This window comes from Saccoglossus kowalevskii, chromosome 19 (assembly GCF_978046115.1).
Source record: "Saccoglossus kowalevskii chromosome 19, keSacKowa6.1, whole genome shotgun sequence".
Classification (NCBI taxonomy): domain Eukaryota; kingdom Metazoa; phylum Hemichordata; class Enteropneusta; family Harrimaniidae; genus Saccoglossus; species Saccoglossus kowalevskii.
In genome coordinates, this window is record NC_140659.1 from 6,597,635 (window position 1) to 6,623,919 (window position 26,285).

A 26,285-nucleotide genomic window follows, 5' to 3' on the forward strand; every position below is an offset into this window, starting at 1 on the left:
TAGCGCCCCGTCATGCAACGACGTATTATTACCTTACCCGTCATTTCTCTTCAAATTACGTACGTTATTTGATGCACTGTTTCAATCTCTTATTGACAACACGATTCATCTAGTATAATCAGTATGTTGAAAATTTGAGTCTCAGAAATGTGGAGCGTGTTTGTTAATTTGATGCTGGCGGTTTTTTTCATTTGCATGTAAACTAACGATGTATAACACACAACGAAAATACATTTGCTCGCGACCCCATGCAACGAGGATTCGATTTATGCAAGACGACACACCAGCATAAAATCAGTAAAATGTGATATATTGATATATACCATTAATCTTCTTTATTTTGTTCGTTATTCCTATTTTATGATTTTTGGGGGATAGCACATCTGATACGGTATTCAGATGCTTATTTGCGTAGCTGAGTCCAAGGATTTGATATGTAGAGGAATAGTTGCTTATCGACTGGCTTGACTGTTAGAGTTTATGGCGCTGCATGTAGAACAACGCAAAATTACATTTTAATTGAAGTGTTAAAATGAGTTAAATTCAATGATTCAGAAATTAAATCTAAATTTGGGGTAAATGATATATGTTGATAATATTGTAAATCAACCAAAACCCTAATGGTACGTATTTCTTTGAATTGACCATTGTTTTATCTGTTACGTAATTGTTTGTTCCGGTTTAGCGTGTTATAGACAACCGCTAGATTCTTTGCAAACACAGTAAAGAAAATGTGTCTTTTTACTATCCATGTGTATGTGTGGTATCTGCAGTAATCGTTGTCATTTTATTCATTGCTCGGTTGTTTCTTATCAACTCTGTCACGTGATTACTTCCATGCATTATTGCATCTAATTATACTTCTAAATTATTTCTACACGCATTTTACATCAGGAATTGAACGTACCTGATTAAGTATTCTAAGGCGGCGACAGTAGATACCAGTAGATAATCAGTAACACGGTATTATTCTTATACAGCCTCTTATAATTGTTCTTACAGTCAGTGACGTCACACTATTGTATTGTGCGGCAATTAAGTGAGTGCATTACCGCCAACTAAGGCCAGATCGGCATAATTCTGGAAGACGTATGTTAACTTATTCGTGGTGTAGGGGGTTATGTGCTCATGAATATATTCATTAATTTAACCAGAGGATTCAAACCTGCGATCTCTCACATTGCTGACCATGTGAGTAGTCACACAAATAAATAATTTGTTGTAATACTGTGAGGTTAATACGAGGATACCTTAAAATATGCACGAAGACAGTACAACGGAGTGCGCGCTGGTCGATGCGGCGGTGTACTGTCTGAGTGCATACTTTGACGTATCCTCGTAATAAACTTATTATTATACATCTTTTCATTCTCAAGCATACACAATGGAAATGCCGAAACTGAAAATGTTTAGAACAGAATCAGCGAACTTCTTTGCGTGGAGTCCGGTAAAACCTTGATGGCAGCTTACGTGATATTTGATACTTATTTTGGTGTAAACAATTCTCGTTTAATTATTGTCCACCATTACAAGTTGTTAAATTGAGAGAACAAATGTCTCAACAAATATTTTATACTTATTTTGGTGTAAACAACTCACATTTAATTATTTTCCACCATTACAAGTTGTTAAATTGAGAGAATAAATGTGTGGACAAATATTTGATACTTATTTTGGTGTAAACAATTCTCATTTAATTTTTTTCCACCATTACAAGTTTTTGAATTGAGATAACAAATGTCTCAACAAATATTTGATACTTATTTTGGTGTAAACAAATCTTTTTTAATTATTTTCCACTATTACAAGTTGTTAAAATACTGAAATAAAAATACTGGTATCATTGGTAATGTTAACTGCTGAATACGAACCCTCAATAATCACTTCCACAGGCTCTGTATAATTACCACTACACCACAGAATATATTCTTCTGTTACCTGAATTGTTTTCGTGATATAGGGAACGCCGTCGTGACACTTTAATATCTAGTAAAACTTACCTTGACTTTGGTCTTCTGTTTATCTCTTGTCACGATCTGGTAACTGTTGAACTAATTGCGCGTCGTCCAGTATTCCTGTCCCTGGGGGGGGGGGTTGTTTGTGGAAAAAATTCTATGAAAATGCGTGAACAAAAACCTACACTATATGCATGTAAAAGGTCTGCTGAAAAAAAATTCTATATCAGATAGGGGAAAAAAGTAGGCTTCATTTCAATTTTCCTGGCCCCCAGGATATCAAATGGTCCGTCCCTTAGCAAAATGAACACCACTCAACGACCAACGACGTGGCGTGGTGCACAAGCGTGCCATGAGATCAAAACAAAATTAGCTTGAAAGGGCATTTGCGTGACTCGAACCGGCGCTCGCGGACGGCACCTAATCGCCTAGCTTCACGCCACTGCACTTCTTCCCCTCGGCCACCGGGATGCCGAGCGTTTTAGTGCAAAGAACATAAACCCTGTCCATCCTATCCGCGCCACACAGCGTCGCCAGAATGCGGCAAAGGGCTTCAGATCTGGCAGTACTAAGATGGTGAAAGCACAGTTCCTCTATAGAGGGACTGTGGTGAAAGTAATGGTACAGCATTATAAAAGTTAATAAGTATTGAGAGGTAATTGTAAATTCGACATAGTTGCTGTTGAAATATAAAGTAAAGTAAGCATTTAAATAACGCCGAATAAACAGCAAGGTAATTTGACGTAGTATTTACTTTGCCGTTTATTCGGTGTTATTTGCTTACTTTACTTTCTATTTCAACAACAACTTTGAGTTTACATTTGTATAAGGTGGTTTTTCCATTTCCCATGTTTGCTACGCCGTAATATGCAAACACTTCCTCGTTTTATTGTGATTGTGTGAGTGTTTACTGATGTATTTTGCGCCTGTCACTGCATGACCTAGTTTCAACCAAACGGCCATGTTGCAACGGAGTGTGTGTCCCTTGGCGTGACCCCACTGACTGTATGATCGTTCAGTTCATCTGTTAAGCTCGGATGTATTACCGTTATTATTATTATTTTGTCACGTGATTTGTTTTACCTTATTTGTAATGTCTTAAGTATCTTTATTGTAATTTGTATATACCAATTCATATATACCGACCAAACGACCCAGATTGATGGTCATGTATTTTGTCACCAATTCGTGTGTAGGTACGGCTTCTGGAATTGTGCCATCTAAGCCATTAAATGGCCACTATGCTGACTGAACTAAGTAGGTATCCCGTGATTAAACATGTATATATCAGGGTTCGTATATATCATAATTTCATTGTTCATCTAAATATAAAAGTTACATAACAGTATGTAAATTTACAGCAGCCGGCACTGAATTAGATCAGGGATTTCTAGAAATCCATCTGTCATGGCATCGTCCATTTCGGTAACAGGGGTACGATTCTATAAATAAATACTAATAAGCAGGAATAAATTTAGGTATATTAAAACTTTTAGCTTTAAATGTATTACAACTTTCTGTGCTGTGTCACATTTGTTCAGTTATTGGAAATTGTGCAAATATGCCAAGGAATATTGTGATTTTGAAATAGAGAACCACGATCACCGATGAGTTTATGGCTTGAAATCGTTTCTAAAGCTGATAACCTCGTTTTCCAGTACATAGTTATTTGTTTATTGCTAATCCCCTTAAGACAATAGGCGTTTCGAGACCGGTGATAGAAGGACTGTGCATAGTTTATCTTTTACGTTCGGTATTTACTATGAACAAACTTGTTCTTAGTTCCAACTCAGACTAGTAATACAATTACTAGTCTGAGGTTCCAACAAAGACACTAGAGAAGAGTCGTAGGTTCCAATACGGTTAAAGATTTTTAGTAACCGTGGTTCCAAGCAGTAGCTGTGTACTTGTTTTTGTTCACAACAATGTTCGTTCACTAGAAGACTCAGTTCAGAGCTTGGTTGTTCCCATATGATTGAAGTCGATGGCACAACGTTCCCATCACGATGTACTCAGACCACTAATGTCCGGACGCATGAACGCATAGTTAAGTAAGTGGATAAATACACAAACCAGGTGCGATTATAACAGCCATTGACGTACGTTGTGACAACACATAACCCGTGAAGGGTTGCAGGTAAACCACATAAACCCCTGCCACCAACTTTGCAGTAAAAGACTATCAGTAAAAAAGAATAATCCATTTTTTTTTGTTAAATAATTACTGCTTAACTTAATTGGTTAACTAGTTTTTCCAATGATCTGATTCATGAAATAGTGTAGAATTATTCCACTGTCCCAATACCACTAATCATAACGCAATTTTGAGCCGATAATACTACACTATGTTCCGCGATTATCGATATCTTGACAAGGTAATCCCAGCATGTTGCAAGTATAATTGTAACAAACACTACACAGAATGTATGAACGTGAAAGTTTTCAGGTTTCAATAAATATATGTCGAATGGAGGGTTTGAACGAAACAAACATGATTATGTATTCGACAACTTCATTTTGGCGTCGTACTGGCACTTTAGAGTCGTAAACTGAAGCATATTACAAAAGTGCAAATGTGTGTGTTGATTACGACAGAAAAACTGACATTGAACATTTATTTATAATCAACTTAATTACAAATGATGGATATTGCTTACCTCACCTTCGTTTGGCTCCAATTAAAATGTTAAATGTTTTTGTTAATTGCATGAACATGATATATAAAGGTTCTCTTTTAGAATATCAACACCGTCAGTTCTATATCAATCCATTTACTCTGTGTAGTTACACACCAATATGGCATTTCCCCCTTCCCCTTACTAATCGATAAATGTGGTCAACTGGCTGCTTTATTTTCGTCAGTGGGCATCGGCGTTTTACTGTCTGTTAAATTGGTACGATTTACTTTGGTAAGCCTCTTCATACCCATCGTAATCGTACTTTTTAAAATAGTTCTTGAGATACAGTCGATAATTCAATAAACAATATACAAATTAGATAATTTCCATATTCATATTGGCACCACAACAAGGCAGTAATTGCTAGATTGTTTGTTCTTGGAATTATAAATGTTAGTCAATTCAAGTTCGTTTACTTTAATAAATTCGTGTGCCAGATTCATCTACGTTTTGAAAAAAAACGGTCGCTAGTGGTTAGCGTGAATTCATGTTTTAAACATATATTTTCGGGATCATGAAACACATTGTGATCTAGTATCAGATGACACAGTAAACGAAAATATTAATAAGCGTATACAAGGGCTATATTGTTTGCGTGAAAGAATCAAATTTCAAATCTTCAATTATAAATCTTCAGGCTTAGTTCTAGGTTCAGGAATTGCTGGCTTTATACAGTCACAAGAACTTGTCAAATTCACGATATAAATTTGTCAGGTGAACGTAGTCGGCGCTGCGGAGGGGACACGATGACTACCAGTTCACACAGTGCAAAAAAAAAGCGATGCCACCGGCAATGACGTATTCTTCGTAGGTGTCGTTGATGGGTATCCACTACCTAGTTTACAGTTAGTGACGATAGTGCGTGGCATGGAAAAAATATTATTGCTATGTTCAAATGCGTTAAACAATGACATCGATTCCATACACAGCTGTTGATATATTGAGATGTTGTCAAGTAATGTATATCTATTTATTCATTTTTAAATATTTTATTTTATTTTAAATAAAAACATTCTAATATATACATACATGGACTTAATTGTCTTGAATATTTAAATAAATTGTAAATTTCTTGAATAAATGTAGCAGCTTGTGTAATGTAAATCTGTGTTACAAAATGTATTCCACTCCTGTCCGACAGAAATTAAAAGCAGAGTTAAAAATCGGAGAATAATGGACTTGAGCAACCAGAGAAATCGTTATTAAATCGTTATTTCTGTAAATCTTCCGATGTATCTTATTTAATAGCATATTTGACAATATATACATAGAAAACCAAATTATTTAACGTGTTATTCATTAGCAACGGGGAATCTCGCGAAAAATATCCTGTTCTCACAAGGTGTGTACTCATACTGGATAGGCATTTATATCACAATAATAAAAAAATATATCTATTTGCCGTTTCATTGCACATCAGAATCTGCAGAAAATACAATTCAATTTTGTTGATTTCCAATCACCTGTCGCGTACTTTTTGACCAAAACAAATGGAAACAATATATTTCCGAACACAATGTCAGCAATATCCAGTGAGTGCAGTCTCCTATGTATACGCTTTCGGAATATACATTATACGAATTGCCATTTCGAGTTTGAATAAATAACTATTAATTATAACGATTTTCTTTGGTCGCTAGAGTTCAAGAATATTGTCATGAAATAATATCAATACAACAAGCATAAAATATCGGAGTGAACAAACAAACATGCCAGATAAAAACATATGTAACTCAATCTATCAAACTTTCAAAAACACGGTATTTTCCTTATCTGATTTTTCTGTAAATATATTATTATAATATTGTTTACACAGTTGACTGTGTAATCCAGTGTTGTGTAAAAACGTGTTTCCATATTATAACATATGGTTATTTGGAATCTCTTTTTGAAGTCTTTTTATATATGAGGTTGTTTTTACTCGGGGAACTTGACTTGAAGCAATATGGGTACTAATATTTTGTATTAAAATACTTCCAGGTCAACCAATCAGTATACATTTAGTTGTCTAACAAGCCCTGTGATATCCATTCTGTGAAATAGCTTGTTCTTGCGTAAACCCCGGGGCTCATAGGATCGGCACATCCAAATCCCCAGCTGACTATACCAGCCAGATACCATCGGTCATCACTATCTTCACATACTAATGGTCCCCCGCTATCACCCTGAAAAACGTAATATATTTGTAAGTTTATATGCTTTGCAATATTTTTTCATATAATAAGTTGTTGATTATTATTTAAACTACTTAATTAGGGAAAATGCTTCTGCCTACTACATTAACATACCAACTCACGAAGTGTTTTGAAATCCTGAGAATTGAAAATTAGTTGACGGGTTATACAATAGGAACGATGTGATATAGCCGATTGGGATTTATTTGTGTGGCAATTATTTTTGCACGTGACAGCTAAAATTGAACATGTAATGGGCGATGTTTTGTAAACACATTTTAGAAATAAAAGTTTTGATGTGACAGGTGGAGATAATTCGATAATAATATGTCGTTGTAGTATCAACTCTTTTGGTAGTCGACGTGATGTTCTGATCATCAACATTTACATACACGAGACACATCAATAGTCAGCTCACTGTCATGGTATAGCAGCGTGCCTAAGTTGTTCTGAGTGACCGTCTCACGCTATTGTGGTTAATGTGAATCTGCTTAGAATATAAGGCATGTGGTCTATTTGTCGCGTGACTTGTTCCATCATAATGTTTAAAACATATTCAGTGAAATGGGATTATGAAATAAAACAATTATGTCACATCAGCTTCCCTGGTGCTTGAATAAACATTAGCAAAGTTACGTGGCAAATTCTTTTTCTCTCGAACTTTCTTCCGACTGTAAATCGCAAAATACGTTCATATTATCAAATTTATGTAAGCGTGAAATCGACGATGGATAAACATATTAACAAATCACGGAACGGTATAATTATAAGAACATTGGCTAGTAGATAATTAGACCGTTTCATCTAGCTTAGGTTCGTCTGGTGTTTCAAGCAACTTTACCTGACAGCTGTCTTTACCACCTTCATCATATCCCGCACACATCATACGATCGGTAATGCGTCCATTCAAATAACTAGGCTGATTACACACTGTATTCGATAGTAATGGGACATCTACTTGATATAGGTAAGTATTATCACCAGTTCCTTGTATGAGTAAATGTATTTATTTAATTATATAAATATGGTATCTTCAAAACAACTACAACCACATGAACAACAACAACAGCAGCAGCTACAAGAACAACTGCTTCTGCTGGTATGAGAAATGCACAAGGGTAGTGACGTTAACGTATATGTTGTGTATTTATTACTGTAATAACACCATTGTTGCTTTACGTACCAAGCGTGTCACCCCAGCCTGTGATATAACAAATCTTCCCATCTGAAAATGTGTGCCCTCCAACCTCAAGGCATGCCGGGATAACATAATTCGTCCATGACAAAGAGGTGGACACTTTCAGTAACGCGATGTCATAATCAAGCGTAAACGAGTTATAACTATCGTGCACTACTATTGTAGAAATGGAACGCGACTGTTGGCTGCTGTCGCTTGTCCCTCGGTCATGCTCGCCCGCTACAATCGTGTACATCGAGGAGGTCAAATCACTGAAAACAAAGCAAAATTTAAGTAAATCGAATGCACAGAAATTATAGTTTCATTAGAAATATGTCGCAATATTTGTATTAATGGTGTACCCAAGTATAAGTCGAGGATACAAGTATCGTTTAAAGCGGGGGGGGGGTCGTCACCTGCGCACGCGTCAGATGGCCAGAACGTGTCATTGTTTACATACAAGTGTCTACCCATGAGCCTTTGCGTTTTTAGCGTGCGTTGTTATAGTCCCTTGGGACTTAATTCCCGCGCGTGCGCAGGTTACGACCCCCGCGCTTTAAATGAACATTCGCCACACATTAACAACACTATTTAAAAAGCACTATTGGAATGACAGTTTATAACCTCGGTAGGTGTTGAATGGCATGAATTTATTTGTCTTTCATAACAGACGTGCAATGCAGGCTAGCCTACTAGGACTGGAAAATATAATCATATATAATTATTACTCAATATGAACAATACGTTACGGGTGTTAGCACTTCTTCAGATATTCAACGGAAGACAGGCCACTTGTTGTAATATATTGATTAATTAATAATTAATGACTGCGACCATCTACTGCCATTTTCTATATATTGGTAATATTCTTGACACGGTCATATGACCTTTGACGTGATTGGTGAATCGAAAGTGTTAATATGAAAAGTACCAATCAAACTGACCAATGATCATGGTTTTGTTTTATCTCCATGTAGGCGTGGCATCTATGTTTGTAATACGACTGAACGAATAATAAAATATACCAGTTGGGAACGGGTATCCTGATAGGTAGAATGTTTTGGGCAGTGGGGGATGGGGGAATTTCTTGCTGAAGGGGAGAAACTGTGTATTTTTAGTGGAGGACAGAAATGGACAGCCTTTTCTTTCTTCCAAAAATATCTGTTCCCTATAATTCAGCTTGTCAAGTAGATTGGAATATGTTTTCAAATGTTCATGTTTTTAAACTTGTTGTTGGATGCACCCGATATACTAGCGACGTATCTACACATTAGTGGAATTCAAGGAGTGAAACACCGCATATGTTCTAGGCTATATGCGAGCAGCTCGAGACATGGACTCCACTGTACACATGTCTGACATTAACAACCGAATATTTGAACATCTAAAACAGGGGAGAACGTGGTATGCCAAAATAGGAAAGCCGTATCAAATAATGTATTCTTACTCGACTACGCAATGAGCGGCTGTTACGATCCATTCGGTGTTAATAATTGTACCGCCACAAATATGACCATAATCATTATGCTCCAGACTTATCTAAAAAAGAAAAGAAATGTATACGTTGTCAACATGTTATAGCAATATGGTCAAATTCAATGCGATGTATGTCTCATGATGTGGCGGAACACCAGCTCGTCGTTAACCCCGAAAAGAATGAATGCGTTAAGCAATGTTGGTGTCATTTTGTAGCGTTTTTAAACAGTGTGCGAGTACGTCTCAAGTAAAAAAAAAGTGTGATATTTGCAATTATAACAGATCACTCGTTAATACTGTACTGTAATTGGTCAAAACAGGATCACGTGTTATCGGCTAAATTACCATAGTAGCGCCAGGGAAATTACTAGTACCCTAGGGAGACTAGAACATCAACTCGTGCCCGGGGATGACGTCACTCGTCACCTGATCGTGTGATTTCCAATAATTCGTCTGCTAGCTCGGTCGTTGATATCGATAGTCCGCCTCAAAAGAGATTCAGAAGGAGAACTTGACAGACTAGTAGAAAATTAAGATGCACCGAAGACGAAGGACGCAATCAGGTTTTCTAGAAGCGTCTGTACATCGTTTTGTGAAGAAATCGGGACACCGCAAGCAGACGTCGAGAAGAAGACATGCAGTGTGTTCACTATTAATGGATGTGTAATGTGTTATAAAAGACATATTGCATGGCATAATTCGGGCTCTAGTATACGTCTATTTTCCCCTCGGGGTTGTAGGGTACCAACAATACCTGCTATTTCCCTCGGGGAAATAGACGTATAATAGTGCCCTCATGGACATGCAATATGTGCTTAATAGTTGAGGGGGTACCTTGCCGGCTGTCTAAGGGACGACGTCAAAAGATCGATGTCGGATAAAAAACTTATTTCCTTTAGTTTGGGGGTGGGGGGTTTTGACCTCAAAAAGTATCCATCCTACAAAAACGATTTTATTTTTTAATGAAGTCAAAACAATCTTGGAGTATTTGTATTTTTTTTTCTATCCAATCATGGACAGAAATAACCGAAAAGGGAAAAAAATAGAAAAATGGTTTGGTTCGAGTGTAAATCTGCGTCAAATGAGGTGCATTTGTAAAATCTGTTTACACCCACCCGACAACCAACTGCTATGCAATACTACTGTTCGATTATCAATTTGTATTTAATGGTGAATGTAGTCTGACGCCATGACCAATATTTATCAATTAAGTTTCAGTGGGGGGTAGGGGGGTTTGGAAAAAAACTAAAGGAATTAAGTTTTTTATCCGACATCGATCTTTTGACGTCGTCCCTAAGGGTATAAACCATCGCAGTGTGACGTCATATGTTTACATTTTTGCCAACCAGCATGTGAATGTGTGAAAACAAATGTCGCTCGCTGATTAAAAATATTCCTATTCCACTCACTGCGCACGCGCACGCGAGCATAACGGAAACAATCGCGGCGGCCTATATTAACCCACAGTCCCTCAACACTGAGAGACTGTGATTAACCGTATGCAATAGACACACAGTGACACTACCGTGCATGGAATTGAAATAAGGCAATCAGTCGCGAGTTCAATGATTTTCAACTCGAAAAGCTGAAGGTAGACCCCCCCCCCAACATCACAGTGTGTTTGTCAACATTCAAACGTTACACTCATAACCAATAACACCAATATGAAAACTATCAATACAAGTATTTTACAGTGTCATCTCAACATGCTGCTTGAAGGTTGGATGAACATTAAATATAGTATATCATGGCATTTGATTTGTTTTGAGTTATTTTTAAAATATTGGTTTCAAGACATTATTGCTTTATTTTTTTCATTGATTTTTCATATTATTAGCGTTGATAAACTATTATAAATAAATATTTATATATATTAATATGAGAACAATTTTTATGTGAACTTTGAGCTAGGTAATTCTCACACGATACAAATTAAATCAATAATGATGCGAAACACTATAGTCACTATTAAAATCATCACCTGCCACGGCCAACTTCCTATATCGGCTTCTACTCCGCCCACTATTCGCTGGTTTGAGTTAGGAATGCCACGTTTTCTTCGTCTCAAAGTCGGCATATACGCCGGAACTCCGCAATTAGCTTGATTCCCTGGAAATGATTTATTGAAAACGCAGTTAATATAATTTATTATTGAGGTAGATAAACATACTAAGACATTGTTTGTGAATAATTCTAAGACGCGAATGTTCGCCGAAGATCTCGATAAAGGCGAAAAAACACACGACTTCTTTTTGCCACTCCAATAGCGTTCATTTCTCTACCATCTCCCACTGTTCCAAATACCTCGGTTTTTTAGAACTTAGGACAGTGCACATGACGACCGTGGGTGGCACACTATTTGAGGAGCAAAAACAAGTCTCGCGACTCTCTCACTCAACGAGATTTTGGCGGCCATATTGCCTCCAGAGTATATTCTCGTTACCTGGGCACCCACTTTCATCACTGCTATCGTTACAGTCCTCAATGCCATTGCAACGTAGTGAACTGCTAACGCACACTGCCAATGTGCCGTTTCCGCATCGGAATTCGTCGTCAGAGCAGGCCACTATAAAATAATGACACGATTTGAATTTCACAAATTTAATTTTTTACAGCTGCTTATCCACAAGAAGTAAACTATTCCACGAAGTTAAATTAAGATATTCCGCTTGAAATATCGAACGTGAAATATTGAATGAAAAAAATTAAATATAAAATGAAAAAATATAATGCCATTTGAGAATGGAATTTTCATTGATTGCTTGATTCATCTCTTTGCTAATACTCAAGAATATAGCTGACTCCAGTGTCACTTTATATTTTGCGTTTGTTCGCGTTTATTTTGCGTTTGGTTTTCGTAATGTGTTATAATAACTGAAACAGTCCTCCAAATAACTAGTGATTTCAGTAAATGATTGATTTGACGTACAGCACGTTTTAATGTATGTACAGTCAAGCGTGTTGCGGAAGACTTTGAAAAACTTGCACGAACCTAACAGAATATAAAGCGAACCAGAATTTTCGAATTCATGTAAATTACCTTCAGCAACGAACTCCGCTTCAAATCCCGTATATTGAACAGAAATGTCCGAAGTGAACGTCACGTACATTTGATTATCCGTGGACCGTATTGACGGTGGAATTGTACGCCCACAGTATTTCCCCAGTAGCAGATTGGTGGCGCTGTCGTCGGCACCATTGTATACACTGACAGCATCGTAATCACAGGTCGAGGAGCTCTCCAAATCGAATGAATTGAATGACAGAAATACAATCTATTGGAAAACACACAATACGCTTTACATATGACTATAGATGAGACTACTTTACAACAACGAACAATATACACGATGTAAATAGACGACGAGATCTCGTTGAAAGTGAGCCACAAGACTTGTTTCCCCTTGTGTCCCATCCTCCTCCCATCGTGCCCATTGCTACCCAGCTTTATGCAACCACTGATTATAGCCCGTTCCTCAATACACAAAAATAAGTAGTTTAGATTTGAATCAGGCACTACGCCGATCACGAGTTATGTGTGTTAGAACCTGACTGATTTTTTTTTATCTGGAATACCTAAAACACCGACATACATCACGAATCCAGCTTTGCCACAAACACGCTCAATACAACTCGCCAAGAAAGTATGAAATGTTCCAGTAGCAACGTATGTTAGGAAATCTTATGAAAGGACAGCTTAAAAAGTGCATGTTCTTCGAACAAATCTCCCGACTTGCTTCTCGTCGAAGTTTGATTAATTAAGTAGACCAGATTGAAGAGAGTTTCGCGTGCGATTCCATGTTGACACAATCTTTCTGAAAACTTGACTATCACAGGTTTATACATCAATATTCGGCTGTTAGCTAACAATTTCTGATTCAAATATCTTGCGAATACCGCACATTCTATACGACACATGCTACTCTACACGTCAGATGGTACAATCAAAATATATCCCATAATATAGCATTAATTAATATATTCTGTGAATGTGTATAATGTCATACTTCCGATGTATGAACAGTGAATAATACTACATTATCACAAATACCTTTCCCACTGTCACTGTGATCTGCCAATAACAGGCCGCATTGCTGTCATACAGAGTCGTGCCATCATAATTCATAGACGAAAATGAACCGCTATCTGAGGTAAACGTTGCGGGACCTCCACATGGCGATGCTCCTACAACAAACACGATAATATATTATTTGTGGATTTATAATTTGTGACATGGCAAACAATACCAAACGTTATAATAAATGCATGACATTTTTTGTATATTACGTAGTCAGAACAAAGGTAAATATATTATTTCCACGAACACACAATTTCGGGAATTTCAAATAATAGTAGCTGGAGGCATACGTTTAGAGACAAACAAATAAATAAAAGTGGGTCATTCTTTTTACAACTTATGTGTGAAGATATTTATAATAGTTGACACACTATCTCAAAACATTGACTCACATAGGACAGAGGTACCGTATTTTCCCTGTTAGCAGTGCATACCTTTAAAGTAAAAGCCATTAACTTAAACCATAGAGCTCATTGGCTAAACAAACCACTGGGTGGGTTTAGTGGTGTTAAAATCCCACCAAAACATACAAGTTTAGCTTATTAAATTTGAGATGCGCATTTAATATAGTAAATACGGTATTAGTAATGTTATACTTAATAACGAGATAGATAAAGTGAATATTCTAGAGCGATTTGTGTTGTACTTAAAAGACAGTAAATAGTGTTGCCCATTAATTTAAAAGTGTTTACTCCCTCTCTCTGATCTGATATACATACACAAGCTCTCATTAACTAAAATTACACTAAAAAAATAGTTGACATTAAAGTGCCATCTATTATACATCAATTAGTGATCTTGTGCGATATTGCACCTACCTGGACACCCATCTTCGTCTGAGCCGTCATCGCAGTCAACATTATTATCGCAGTGAAGCACATCATTTATACACAGAGACATCTCCCCAGTACCGCACTGGAACTGGTCTGAAGTACATACGACTATGAAAAACAAAACCGTTAAAAGTATTAATAATTATATATTTTGACCATTGGACGTGTACTGTGAGAGACCAGCGACAAGCGTGTAATGTAGTGTTTTACCAGACATTAAGCCTGGCGCACACGAGAGCTATCAGCTCGGGCAAAACTCATCCGTGTGCGCGCAACTTTACGCAAGATTTTAGTCACTCGTGACGAAATGGTACGGTGAATACCTATTGTGTTTGATAACAGGGACATGCAAATTCTGTACAGTTTCCTGTGTGCAGCGTGGGTTATATTCTGCTGTATAGATAATCCCATTAATGCATATACCTAGTAGATTTATACATTTTTAGTTGTTATCTTTTTACGCTTTTTTATATGTTTGATAAGTTATGCTGTGCCAATATTCACATTTGTCAGTGTATATGATATATCGGTTCTAAATATGATAAAAAATGCACTGATTATAAATGGCACAAATTTAAACAGGTCATTGTTGACTTTTAATAATAGGAAGTTTTGTTTCGTTTCCTTGTAGAGACAATTGACCCTTTTTCTTTCCATTTCATGCTTTCACAGTGGAATAAAAACTGTTACTTTCACCATAGACCCTCTAATCTGTAGAGGGTCTATGCTTTCACAATTTATAGTTTCTATCGTATCAATAAAATTAACTAGGCTATTTAGTTTTGATCAAATGTATTTTTCTGATTATATTCTAACCACAAAGTTGGCTCATTTTGTCACCGTCCCGCAACACCCGAGGGACGGTGATTTTGTGTAGTTACACCCTGGCAGCCATGTTTGGCCTATTGAACAGAAGAGGATGTAACAGTGGTGTTGACATAGCTTTATTGTCAGTTCCTCTAAGGTGTTAATCGGACAGAGGATTATAACTAAAGTTAAATCATGGAAGGTACTAACGTTAGTACCTTCCATGGATAAATGAAAGGGGTGCCCACAGTTGCATGTCCTTGTTCTCTAAGGTCACAGTCCAGAGGGACTGTGCTAAGGTCTATGGTTTTACTGGTCTCATTTGAAGAAAAATATTCAGAACATAACAATGGTGGAAGAATTCTGTTTGGTCTAAACCATAGGTATTATGATTTCACATGCGTCCCACCTTCGTCTTCATATCCGGCAAGGAATCCGATGTCAGTTATACTGCCGTCAGTTACCATGGTGACAGCCATCTGATTGCCAGAGGAATAAACGGCGCTAGGGAGATCGCCACAGTATTTTCCAATCAAAGTATCCGACGTGGACGGGCCATCATACACGGCTATGAAGTCATTACTACAGGGTGAGCTGTACTGAATTTTAAAGTCGGTGAAATACAGCATAATTTTCTGAAAAATAAACAAAAATGAAGAAAAGACTGTGTTTCAATGTGTATTTAATTGGTATTGTTATATTTATTATCAAAGGTATGTTTAGATGTAATAAATATGAACTACTGTGAGTCGTACACATTGCATAGAACCCGAATCGTAAACAACACGATGCGACCAGCGTGGGGCTTTAGAGATATATTATAGACTAAAACATGTATATATATATATTTTAATATCGATGTTTGATACTTCATGTTAATTAAGGGACGACGTCAAATGATCGATGTCGGATAAAAAACTTATTTCCTTTAGTTTGGGGGTGGGGGGTTTTGACCTCAAAAAGTTTCCATCCTACAAAAAACGATTTTATTTTTAAACGAAGTCAAAAAAATCTTGGAGTATTTGTATTTTTTTTCTATCCAATCATGGACAGAAATAACCGAAAAGGGAAAAAAATAGAAAAATGGTTTGGTTCGAGTGTTCGAGTGCGTCAAATGAGGTGCATTTGTAAAATCTTTTTACACCCACCCGACAACCAACTGCTACGCAATACTACTGTCCGATTATCAATTTGTATTTAATGGTGAATGTAGTCTGACGCCATGACCAATATTTATCAATTAAGTTTTAGTGGGGGTAGGAGGGTTTGGAAAAAAACTAAAGGAATTAAGTTTTTTATCCGACATCGATCTTTTGACGTCGTCCCTAACAAGTGGCAAAAAAAAAATAGTTTGCAGCACACGCATTAGTATTTGATGAGTGCAATTGGAAACAAACTAATACGCATGTGCAGTGATTTTAATTGTACGTACCGGAACAATTATCGTAAATGGGTATTAGTAAATGTAATTGTTTCATCGAACAAAAACTCCGCTGTATGCTACAAGAACCACGTATATATCTATCTTTTTCTCGTTTCAGAATCTTCGTTTTTGTGCTACATTTTTCAACACGTCGAAAGCATCTACACTGACGTCACTTCTACTACAGTGTGAGGCTGTATGGCGTATATTGAGTGTATATGTCTTTATTTTTTACTAATGTGTTAATGCATTAGGCCTAAGAAAATCGAACTATTAAACGACAATGTAAAAATTTGAAATGAGTAGTGGTTGCGTATTAAAAATCACAAAACGTTGAAATAGTGGTGTTTTTTTAATCACATAGTACAAGTATCGCCACGGTAGAATAAGGCCGATCCAGCCACCTTGTCGCAATATTTGAAAAGTTGACCAGTCTTGCCATTTCACTAACAAATCAAAGTTACACAATTCAAGCAAGCAGTACCATTTGATGCATTCTGTTTTTCAATACACACACGTGATTACATAGAAGTTCATGTGTATTACAAATGTAATACGAGTTAGATATGTATTACACACGTAATGCCCATGTATTACATTACGTTATATCGATATATTACAAGTATTGCACGTGTACTACAGTATTCTGAAACGCAGTTATACCTTTGCAGTGTCCACAGTGATTACCCACTCACAATTCAAATTATGTGCATAGAGAGATGTACCATCGTAACCTGGGCTGCTAAATGTGTCACTTGCACCTGTAAAGCTTTCCGATGCACCGCAAGTGTCAGCTGAAACAGATGAAAGGTCAGGGGTCAATGTTTGTCTAAATACATATTTGAAAACATCACATTGTAAAGTTTGGAAAAAGTTTCACCCTTCATTGTAACTTCATCAAATATGAGCGTGGTAGAAAAACCGTAATATTGAGTCTACTCTTATCTCCGATGAACTTCTCTGTCAATCTTGCACTTGAAGTTGTAAATGCAACAATTATTACTGCTTTCATTCGGAAAGATATTAAACCATCGCACAGTATTTTGGGATAGTTTGCATTTAACCGCCTAACCAGATCTCTAACGACGTTGTGGCTCAGTCACATAATCATATTTTTTACCAGCCTCCAATTGTGACATCTAGGATTTGGTACACTTAATATAGATTTCGATGTTATTATTGTGCTCATAAAATGGCAATTATTAGCCGAGACGCCAGAAGAACTACGATAAGAAAAAGTGTCTTACATGAACAGCCTGTTTCGTCGCTGTTGTCAGGACAATCGTTATTGGAGTCACAGACCAAGCTCGCTGAGATGCAGGAGTCACCTGACACGCAGCGGAACTCACTTGGCGTGCATTGCCCTGCAATACAAATGTACCCGTACATTAAATAAACGCGAACAAGACCAACTTAATTAGACCCCAGGCATTACACGATAATAAATCAAAGTATGTCTGCTATTTTGACGATCGTACACAAAAGTCTATGCACATTGCAAAATATAACATAAAGTGGATATAAATATTTTTATTACGATAGATTATTTATTACACGTTTAAATCATGTTAGTTAAATCAATTCAGCCCAAACTGACCAAAGCAGTTTTGCACGAATCATGCCACGCACGGCAGGTCGACACATTCTTCGAATGGAATTTCTCAACGTTGATGGCGCTCTCACCTACTGCTGTATAAGTTGCCTGGAAACCAGTATATTCGATAACGTGGTCAGTTAAAAATTTAATGTACATGGTAGTACCAGTGGAAGCAAAGGATGATGATGGCAGCGAGTACCCGCAATATTTAATTATTTCTGATGTTGAGGTCGCATCACCATCAAACAGGATGACGTAATCATAACCACATCCTGTCGCGTCTTCAATGTCCATTGCAGTGAAAGTCAACTCTACTATCTGGAAACAATAGCATGCATTCCACGACGATAACAACATAATATACATATAATATACATGAAATAATGTAACTGAACACGGAGAAAACACATACATATACACATGTTAGAGCCGTTAAAATATGATATTAATATGTGTATGTTTATTTCAGGGTAATGGAATGGAATGGAATGTGACAATAATAAGACGATTGTAGTAAAATCTGTACCTCGCCAGTGTTAGCTTGTATAACCCATTCACATATAGAACTGCTATCGTATAATGTAGATCCATCGTAGTTCATACTAGAAATGGTCCCACTACCCGCTGACAAATAACGATCGCCACCACAGTTCGACGACACTCCTGCAAAATGATATGAACACACATATCCTTCTAAATGTACATGAATACTATTTTGCCATGGTAGAACTAAATGAAAGTATTAGGGACCAACTTTAGGCTATAATAATACTTCAGTGAAACAACAACTTGTGTTTACATTATCAAATGATCTACTTATATATGGATTTATGATTCAAATGAATTGACTGTCATTGTAATCAACGAGTTAAAAAAACGTTGATTTTTCCAACATTACAGTAAGTTTATTCCATTCTAAGCGTTGTTTCGCACTTGTGAATGTACAATTCCGTAGTGTCACTGATACGGTCAGACAATTTATGCTCCTGTATAATTAGGTCATGTGACTATCCCCTCTGTTCGATATTACATTGCTATTGATATACTTGAGAGTATCGCAAACCTACTCATCACCAGTGCCAACGTTCGAAACCAGCGTGACTGCGACAAACTTCAAACCCCTTACCTGTATATCCTACAGCTGCATAGTCCAATGAAAAGCCTCCAAGTTGCCTCTGTGCATCAGTTGTGAACTGCATGTACACTTTATTAGACGATGATATTTCTGTCTCCGGCAGCTCTGGACCACAAAAGTGACCGAATGCAGAATGATATACAGTGGGGCCGTCATATATACTCAGAATGTCGTACGCACAGACGGAATGGTACTCCAAATCGAAATAATTAAACGTCAACTCGATTAGCTGGTAAAATTAAAATGAAAAGAATATATGTATATATCTCATTGAATACTATTGAAATATGTCTATACATTTGTAAATAACAATTGATAAACATTGTCACGTGACATATGACACAATTTTTCAAAAAAAAAAATGATTAGTCATCCAGGACAGTCCCCGACCACATGTATGTTTTCGGGTTAGGAAGAAAAAGAAAAAAAAAACGATTGCGGCAAAACAGTTCAGTTCGAGATATATGTTAATACGACATACCTTATTACTAGCAACTTCTATTAACCATTCACACTGTGCATTCATAGCATACGTGGAGAAGCCACCATCGAAATTCATACTCGTAACTGTCCCGGATGAGCCACTTAGGTAATAATCGCCTCCGCATCCAGAAAACCCGACTGGGAAAATAAAATATATAACAAAACGCCGATCATAAGTGGAATGTGCTGCAATCAGGCTAGACAGACAAGTATTTTTTATAAAAGATTTGCTAAAATGAATTATGTTCAATTCGCCAGCTATTTAACTTTTCTGTCACAGAAGTGTGATTGTTGCACAAAAAATCCTGCCATCTACGTCATGCAAACGTCATAGAAGTCGCGTCGTCGCTAGAGGCTGCGAATAATTCTGATATAAGTGTCTTTGGAATTCGTAATTTGTAATAATTGAAAAGAAATCTGATAACAAATTCGACGTAGGTACATACGTGTGGCGGTGCACATTGTTTGTATTACTGCATCATATCACATGAATATTATCACGCGCAGCTGACAGCTTCAGAGGGTTCTTAACAAATTAGAATGCGCCTTATTTAAAAGCGGCCCGATTCAAATCAATTGTATCACAACGATTGGCAGTGATATCTAAACAACACAGACGATAATGACGTATTATTGTAATATCGTGCAAAAACCACACAATTCATCACATAATGTAATGCTACCAAATATGTTACTTTTATTGTTTGTGTCACTATTTGTTTGCCAGAATTGTCTTCCTTCGTATAATTACTAATACGATGACGTAATACTATGTAACGACTTTCGCAATTAACAAAAATGCACTTATACCTAGGCTCATAGTGAAATGTGTTTGCTAATATCAGACTGTAACAACATACTAATGACATTAGCTGACACCATTCTGTGGCGACAGCACAGGAGGGAGGGGCAGAGGAGAAGGTCCACCCTTCCAAAAAATTGTTGGGACGTCGTCCCTCCAAAATCAAGCTGAAACCCTTTGTGTCAGCAAAATTTTTCCTTCAAAATGCAAGAAATAGCGTTTCAGAGGGTTTATATTTCAAAATTTTTAACCAGGAGCACGCCCCGGAGCCCCCAGTGAGGTCGCGCCTTGGCTCAAGGTTGATGAGCAGATCTCGGCCCCCATGCACACATTTCGCGTCGCCGCCTCTGGGCATATTATTCACGTAGCTTAATTATAAGTTTACATTGATACCATGGTACTCACCGCTCATGTCAGATGCCATATACGAAGCCTGGAAGCCAGTATACGATTCTGAACCATCCGAATAAAAGATAATGAACATGGTATTACTTGAAGACACTACAGGCGAGGGCAGGTCTTGACCGCAAAGTGACGCCAACAGTGGTGCCGTGTTGTCCTCGCCATCGAAAATAGTAACGGCGTCGTACGCACACAAGAAGTTGTAATAATCCTGCCTGAGACCCCACTGAAGTTCAAATGCAGTGAATGACAGTGAAATTACCTAGAACAGAAAATAGTTTGTGAAGCATTATTGCTGCATGACAGCCCGAGTGTGAAATTTGTCTAAGGTCACAATGGGCTTGTTCGCAACGTGAGACATCAAAAACATAGAAAACAGTATTCAGTAGTTGCTGCCTTTATCATCCAGTGTAATTTAAAATATACATATTTGTGCAATATCGCGATAGCCTAGAACATACTAAATATAAATAAAATAGTACTTGAATATAATGTTACAATAGTCCAGTTTCATATTCTCATGTTGTCGATTTCATAATCACTGGCCCGTGTGATCAGTTGTTGTTTAGGCATGTGGGTAATTTCAAAATAGCTATATTTAAGGAGTTACTCCTCCCCATCTTAGAGAAAAATACAACCTCTGAAAATAAAAAAATGGGGATAAATGACCTAAATCTAAAATTATCTATGGTGACAACTTGTATAATAAAATAAACTACGTATATAACCGGATGCAGTGTATACAGACCATAGTATATATGTGATGAGTATGCTGCTCACTGTGGTAAGCCTGAGTACAGAATTGTGCATCATAATACTAAATACAGATGCGTGAGGCGATTTACATTATGGTAATTTCGATAAATTCCGTTTATTATATACTACGATGCTTTTGTGCTAGATTTTTATCATGTCATGTTTCACAAATACACCTTAACATTTCGAATATTTTTATCATGTTTTTACAACAATATAATTTACATTGTTACCATAGAAGCATAAATTATAAAACAAAACACTTTGTATGATACTCTACGGTTTGACGAGCGAGGGTTTTATATGAATGATGAATATTAATTATGAATATGTAAATTAGGCTAATAACATAAATAGTAGTATACAAAATTGAACTTATCAATCAATTTTTCTCTATCTTAAGAAATAATATTGTAAAATTGTGATGTTTGTAATTTGAACATGCTATTTCACATAAAATTCCCTAAAATTAAGTTCCTCCGCCCCTTTTTCGAAAACCACAACTATCTTTTTCAGACTTTTTATATATTTGTACTCATTAAAAAAGCGGTTGTGCTTTGTTCCAAAATAAGCAGATGTACACGACCCATCTTGGTTATTAAGTCACTGGCTTAATAGTTTAATATATTTCCATTTGCCTCTAAGTTTTGTATTTTAACCTACGTAGACATGGTTACCAACATGTTCAAAAGTAATTTTATTCTGACGTTGCTCCCCCGGTGTATGCAAATACGAATAAATACTAACATTCGTTAGTATAGTATCCCCTCCCAGATTTCGAGGGGACACTGTCGTGAACATTCAAGGTTTGCCACTAAACTATGCTATTGGTTAGTCACAATACAAGGGAATTATTATACATATCCTACCTGTCCAATATCGACTCTAATAAGCCAAGTGCAGTAGGCGTTCGCGTCGTACAGAGTTGATCCATCATAGTTCATAGAACTGATTTCACCAGTGGAGTTATTGAGAGTAGTCTCGCCACATAAATGTGGTATAGATGCCGTAGATACGTCTAAGAAATAATCCGTCACTTTATTACTATTGTTACTTATTACTGCAATCGAAACAAAACTGATTTAGAATGTGCGCAGATTGTACTTTTTGTCTCATTCTTTATGCATTACGTTTTGTAAGGTTATTGTAGGGTTACACCACTCTCAATTGTAAGATCGCAGTGCTGTTCAATTCGTTATACATACCAGCAATACCGACACCGATTCCCACAGCAACCACTAATACCAGCGCTACAGCAAGACCAATAGCTACTTTAGCTCCTAAACTCAGCTTGCTAGATTTTACAGCAACCGTCCCGGGTGACGTCGATTCTGGCGCACCAGAGAGTGGCCCAACGGAAGCTGGTGCATAAACAGGTAGTTGCGTGTTCTGTGGTTGCGCATGGTACATATGTGCGTCCGTAGGGTACAGTTGAGGTTGCGTAGGGCACTCTTGTGGGTACGTCGGGTATTGTTGTGTATACGCAGGGTACTGCTGTGCATTTTGCAGTTCGATTTGTGCAGGGTGCTGTTGAAGCTATATATAGAGACAAAATATCCCGGTTATTCATGAGTACGTTTATTGTGTCACGTGTGCGAAACAGTCATTGAACTTTGTTGATAGACTGAGATTTAGAAATTTATGATTTCCAGAATGCAAATATCACATGATCAGTATATCACATGATCAGTAAACCAGCCATTATGATGGATGATAACAAATCGAAATTATAGGCATACATATATTAACATAAAATAAACATGAAAATTACGCCACGTCGTCCTGTCCCTAAAAAGATGGCTCAATGTAGCGTGTAGTTATTTCGCTCTTACAATGACCGGATGGACATGCGTAAATCGATTCCCGAACATCGCAATTTCTACACGCAAACACAGCGCAGTATAATCATGGTCATATCCAATTGACACATAAAACTCCGATGGATGTATAGTGTTGACGCGGTGAAAGTTCGAGTCGAAAATCTTATATTTCTGAAATACCTTGTCGATGTGTGTATACAAAATTATGTTTCGTTTGGGAATAAAATCATATCAAAGTAAATATGAAACGAAATATACATAGTGTGGCAATCGGGATGGTTCCACTAACCCATATTTAGCTAACGAGGTGGCGTGGAATAAACAATAATAATGAAGTCTTATGCCAGAACATTTACACAAGCAAGCGTGGCGGCCAGTGTATTAAAATATTCCCTGGCGATGTCATATATGTTTTTTTAATACATTCATTAATTCTGGAGCGTGTCCCATTGCTATTCTTAACGTTTTACAATTATAGCAGGAACTCCAGAAATAATTGATATTTTGATATATTCATGAGAAGCGAAACACGTAAACGCAGATGTATAGTTGAAATTACAAAAACGACCTAATGCCCTCGTAATATAAATACACACATGACTCGTCGACAATTGCTTATAATTTATGGGAGATTGAACCGAATGCAGATCTAGCCAAAACATACATTCAATTCTCAAATTGGTCCGAACCTCCTTAAACTAAGAATTGTTGACTCCCAGTGAAATAGATTTGACATTGGCGCTTTTTCTTGTTTAAATTTCACTAATTTTGATTTATGAACAGACTAAGTTCAAGTTCACAGACAAACAGACCAAGACATAGGTACGGAAAGTAAACATTGACATGTTACAGGTAAATAACCGACCATTGTATGTTCAAATGAGTTTCTTGTACTCCGCCATGACGGTAAATTGGTTCGTGCGAATATGCTCTTCTACACTATTTTGGAAACGAAATTAATTATGTAATCTAGTTATCTAACATCATCACTACGCGCCAAAAGGCGCACAATATGGTGGTTACTATGGTAACGTGATATGAAGCAAGCTGTACCTGGCACCTAACTGGCAAAGCGTATTGTATAATATAAAACCTTGTTTATCATTTTCATAGCACAGAGCAAAGGAAAGAGCAATATAGCCAGTAACTGAATCCACTTGTTTTTGAATCGATGCGCCATATTTGTTACATTCATTTCAATTAAGTTCATTCAACCTTTCTACCGATTATTCTATTTAGTTAAGCGACTGCTGGTAATGGTCGGCTTTTATACGTTCGCTATTAAAGCAGTCAGGTGCCTGAGATGCACAGCTGGGTTAATTAGCTTCCCTGTCTAAATATTAAATTATTGTACACAGATTCAAACGTGTAAGCGGTTACAATGTAACTATTTGAAGCAGAATTAAAAAATAAATCTACGTGAGATAACAACCAAAATACGGAACGTTCCGTGTTTCCCTTTCCCATACAGGTGTAGTGGCTTGAGCAAGGTGTTTTTATTTTTTTAAAAATACAATAAAATCCTGACCTTCACTGTATTTACCCGAACCGAGAGACACAATGTACTAGTAAACATAGGGTCGAGTAAATTCGCCAATTGCATTTAAAACTAGATTAAATATATACTGAACCGCTGTCACTTATTTGGTTGTTGCATTGGATGAATAACACCCTTTAAATCAAGGAAATATATTTACGTTACCATAGCAACCATTTACATTGAGTTACGACAACCAATGTATTGTTCTGCTGCGGCGTGAAATTCGACAGCGACGGAATTTGTATGAGAAGTGAACACAGGTTCGCGTATGCTACGTAAATGCTCGACCCAAATGTATACGTGAAAGGTTCACTTTTCACACCCCGCCGTGAATTCATCAAATTGTAAATTATATGTAGATACTAGCTCTATTTTGTACTGACCGCTCTAGCAGCCTGACCCAATTTCACTGATGTTATTACAAGGCAAATAGAGTCAATATAGCACCAGAATAATGACCAGCCACTGTGTTTTAAAAGAAAAACATTGCAACATATATTTCGTGTTTCATTTCCTAACTATTTATTCGCATAGTGGTTTTGTAATGGTGTAAAATACGCTTCTCCCCGGCATTCATCGTTCACTGCCAGCAAGTAACCACAAGTGTACACACGCCATTAAACAAAGCTTTCGTCTACTGTGGCACATACGCAACATTCACTTCCTCGTAATAATCATGAGATTTATAACACTAGCTATTCAACAAATGGCGACACCTACTGAACCACACCATAGTCGTAGTAATCGAGCTGTAGTTTTTCTATTCTTCTTTCTATTTAGCGTATTTACCGCTGTCATATGTGTAGCTGCGGTCAGAAATCACACCTACCTGTGGTTGGTAAAACTGGGGTGAGAATCCATACTGTGGCGCCGGTGGTTGGCCGTACGTGGACGGATGAACTTGCGTCATGACAATAAATATTTTGTTCACTTTTATCGTAATCACAGCATCCTATAATCCATTTTTAGATTACAGTGGTGTCCACAATACGATCACATAGTCGCGGCGCTACGCAGATAGATTGATTTGCTAGTGAATAGCAGCAGGAAACCGACACGTTCCAGTCTAATTGACATGACAAAATGACGCATACTCGTGTTACTCACGAAAAACAAACTGTGTGTCAACGACTGCTTTTATAATCTGAG

The 26,285-nt window shown here is 37.1% G+C and overlaps 1 protein-coding gene across 1 annotated transcript; it reads right to left on the minus strand.

The window, feature by feature from the left end:
* Window positions 1-5,602: 5,602 nt before the first annotated feature.
* On the minus strand, window positions 5,603-26,238 carry LOC100366428 (suppressor of tumorigenicity 14 protein homolog). Its single transcript, XM_006825028.3, has 20 exons — window positions 25,966-26,238; window positions 22,982-23,312; window positions 22,646-22,836; window positions 21,024-21,282; window positions 19,815-19,954; window positions 19,325-19,562; window positions 18,725-18,861; window positions 18,285-18,516; window positions 17,849-17,965; window positions 17,265-17,395; window positions 15,588-15,813; window positions 14,357-14,479; window positions 13,512-13,645; window positions 12,501-12,735; window positions 11,904-12,026; window positions 11,442-11,569; window positions 9,432-9,523; window positions 7,991-8,256; window positions 7,649-7,794; window positions 5,603-6,798 (listed from the first exon to the last, which is right to left on the minus strand). The coding sequence occupies exons 1-20, from the start codon at window positions 26,044-26,046 to the stop codon at window positions 6,634-6,636; spliced, it is 3,495 nt and encodes a 1,164-aa protein (XP_006825091.1). The 5' UTR covers window positions 26,047-26,238; the 3' UTR covers window positions 5,603-6,633.
* Between the last annotated feature and the right edge of the window lie 47 nt (window positions 26,239-26,285).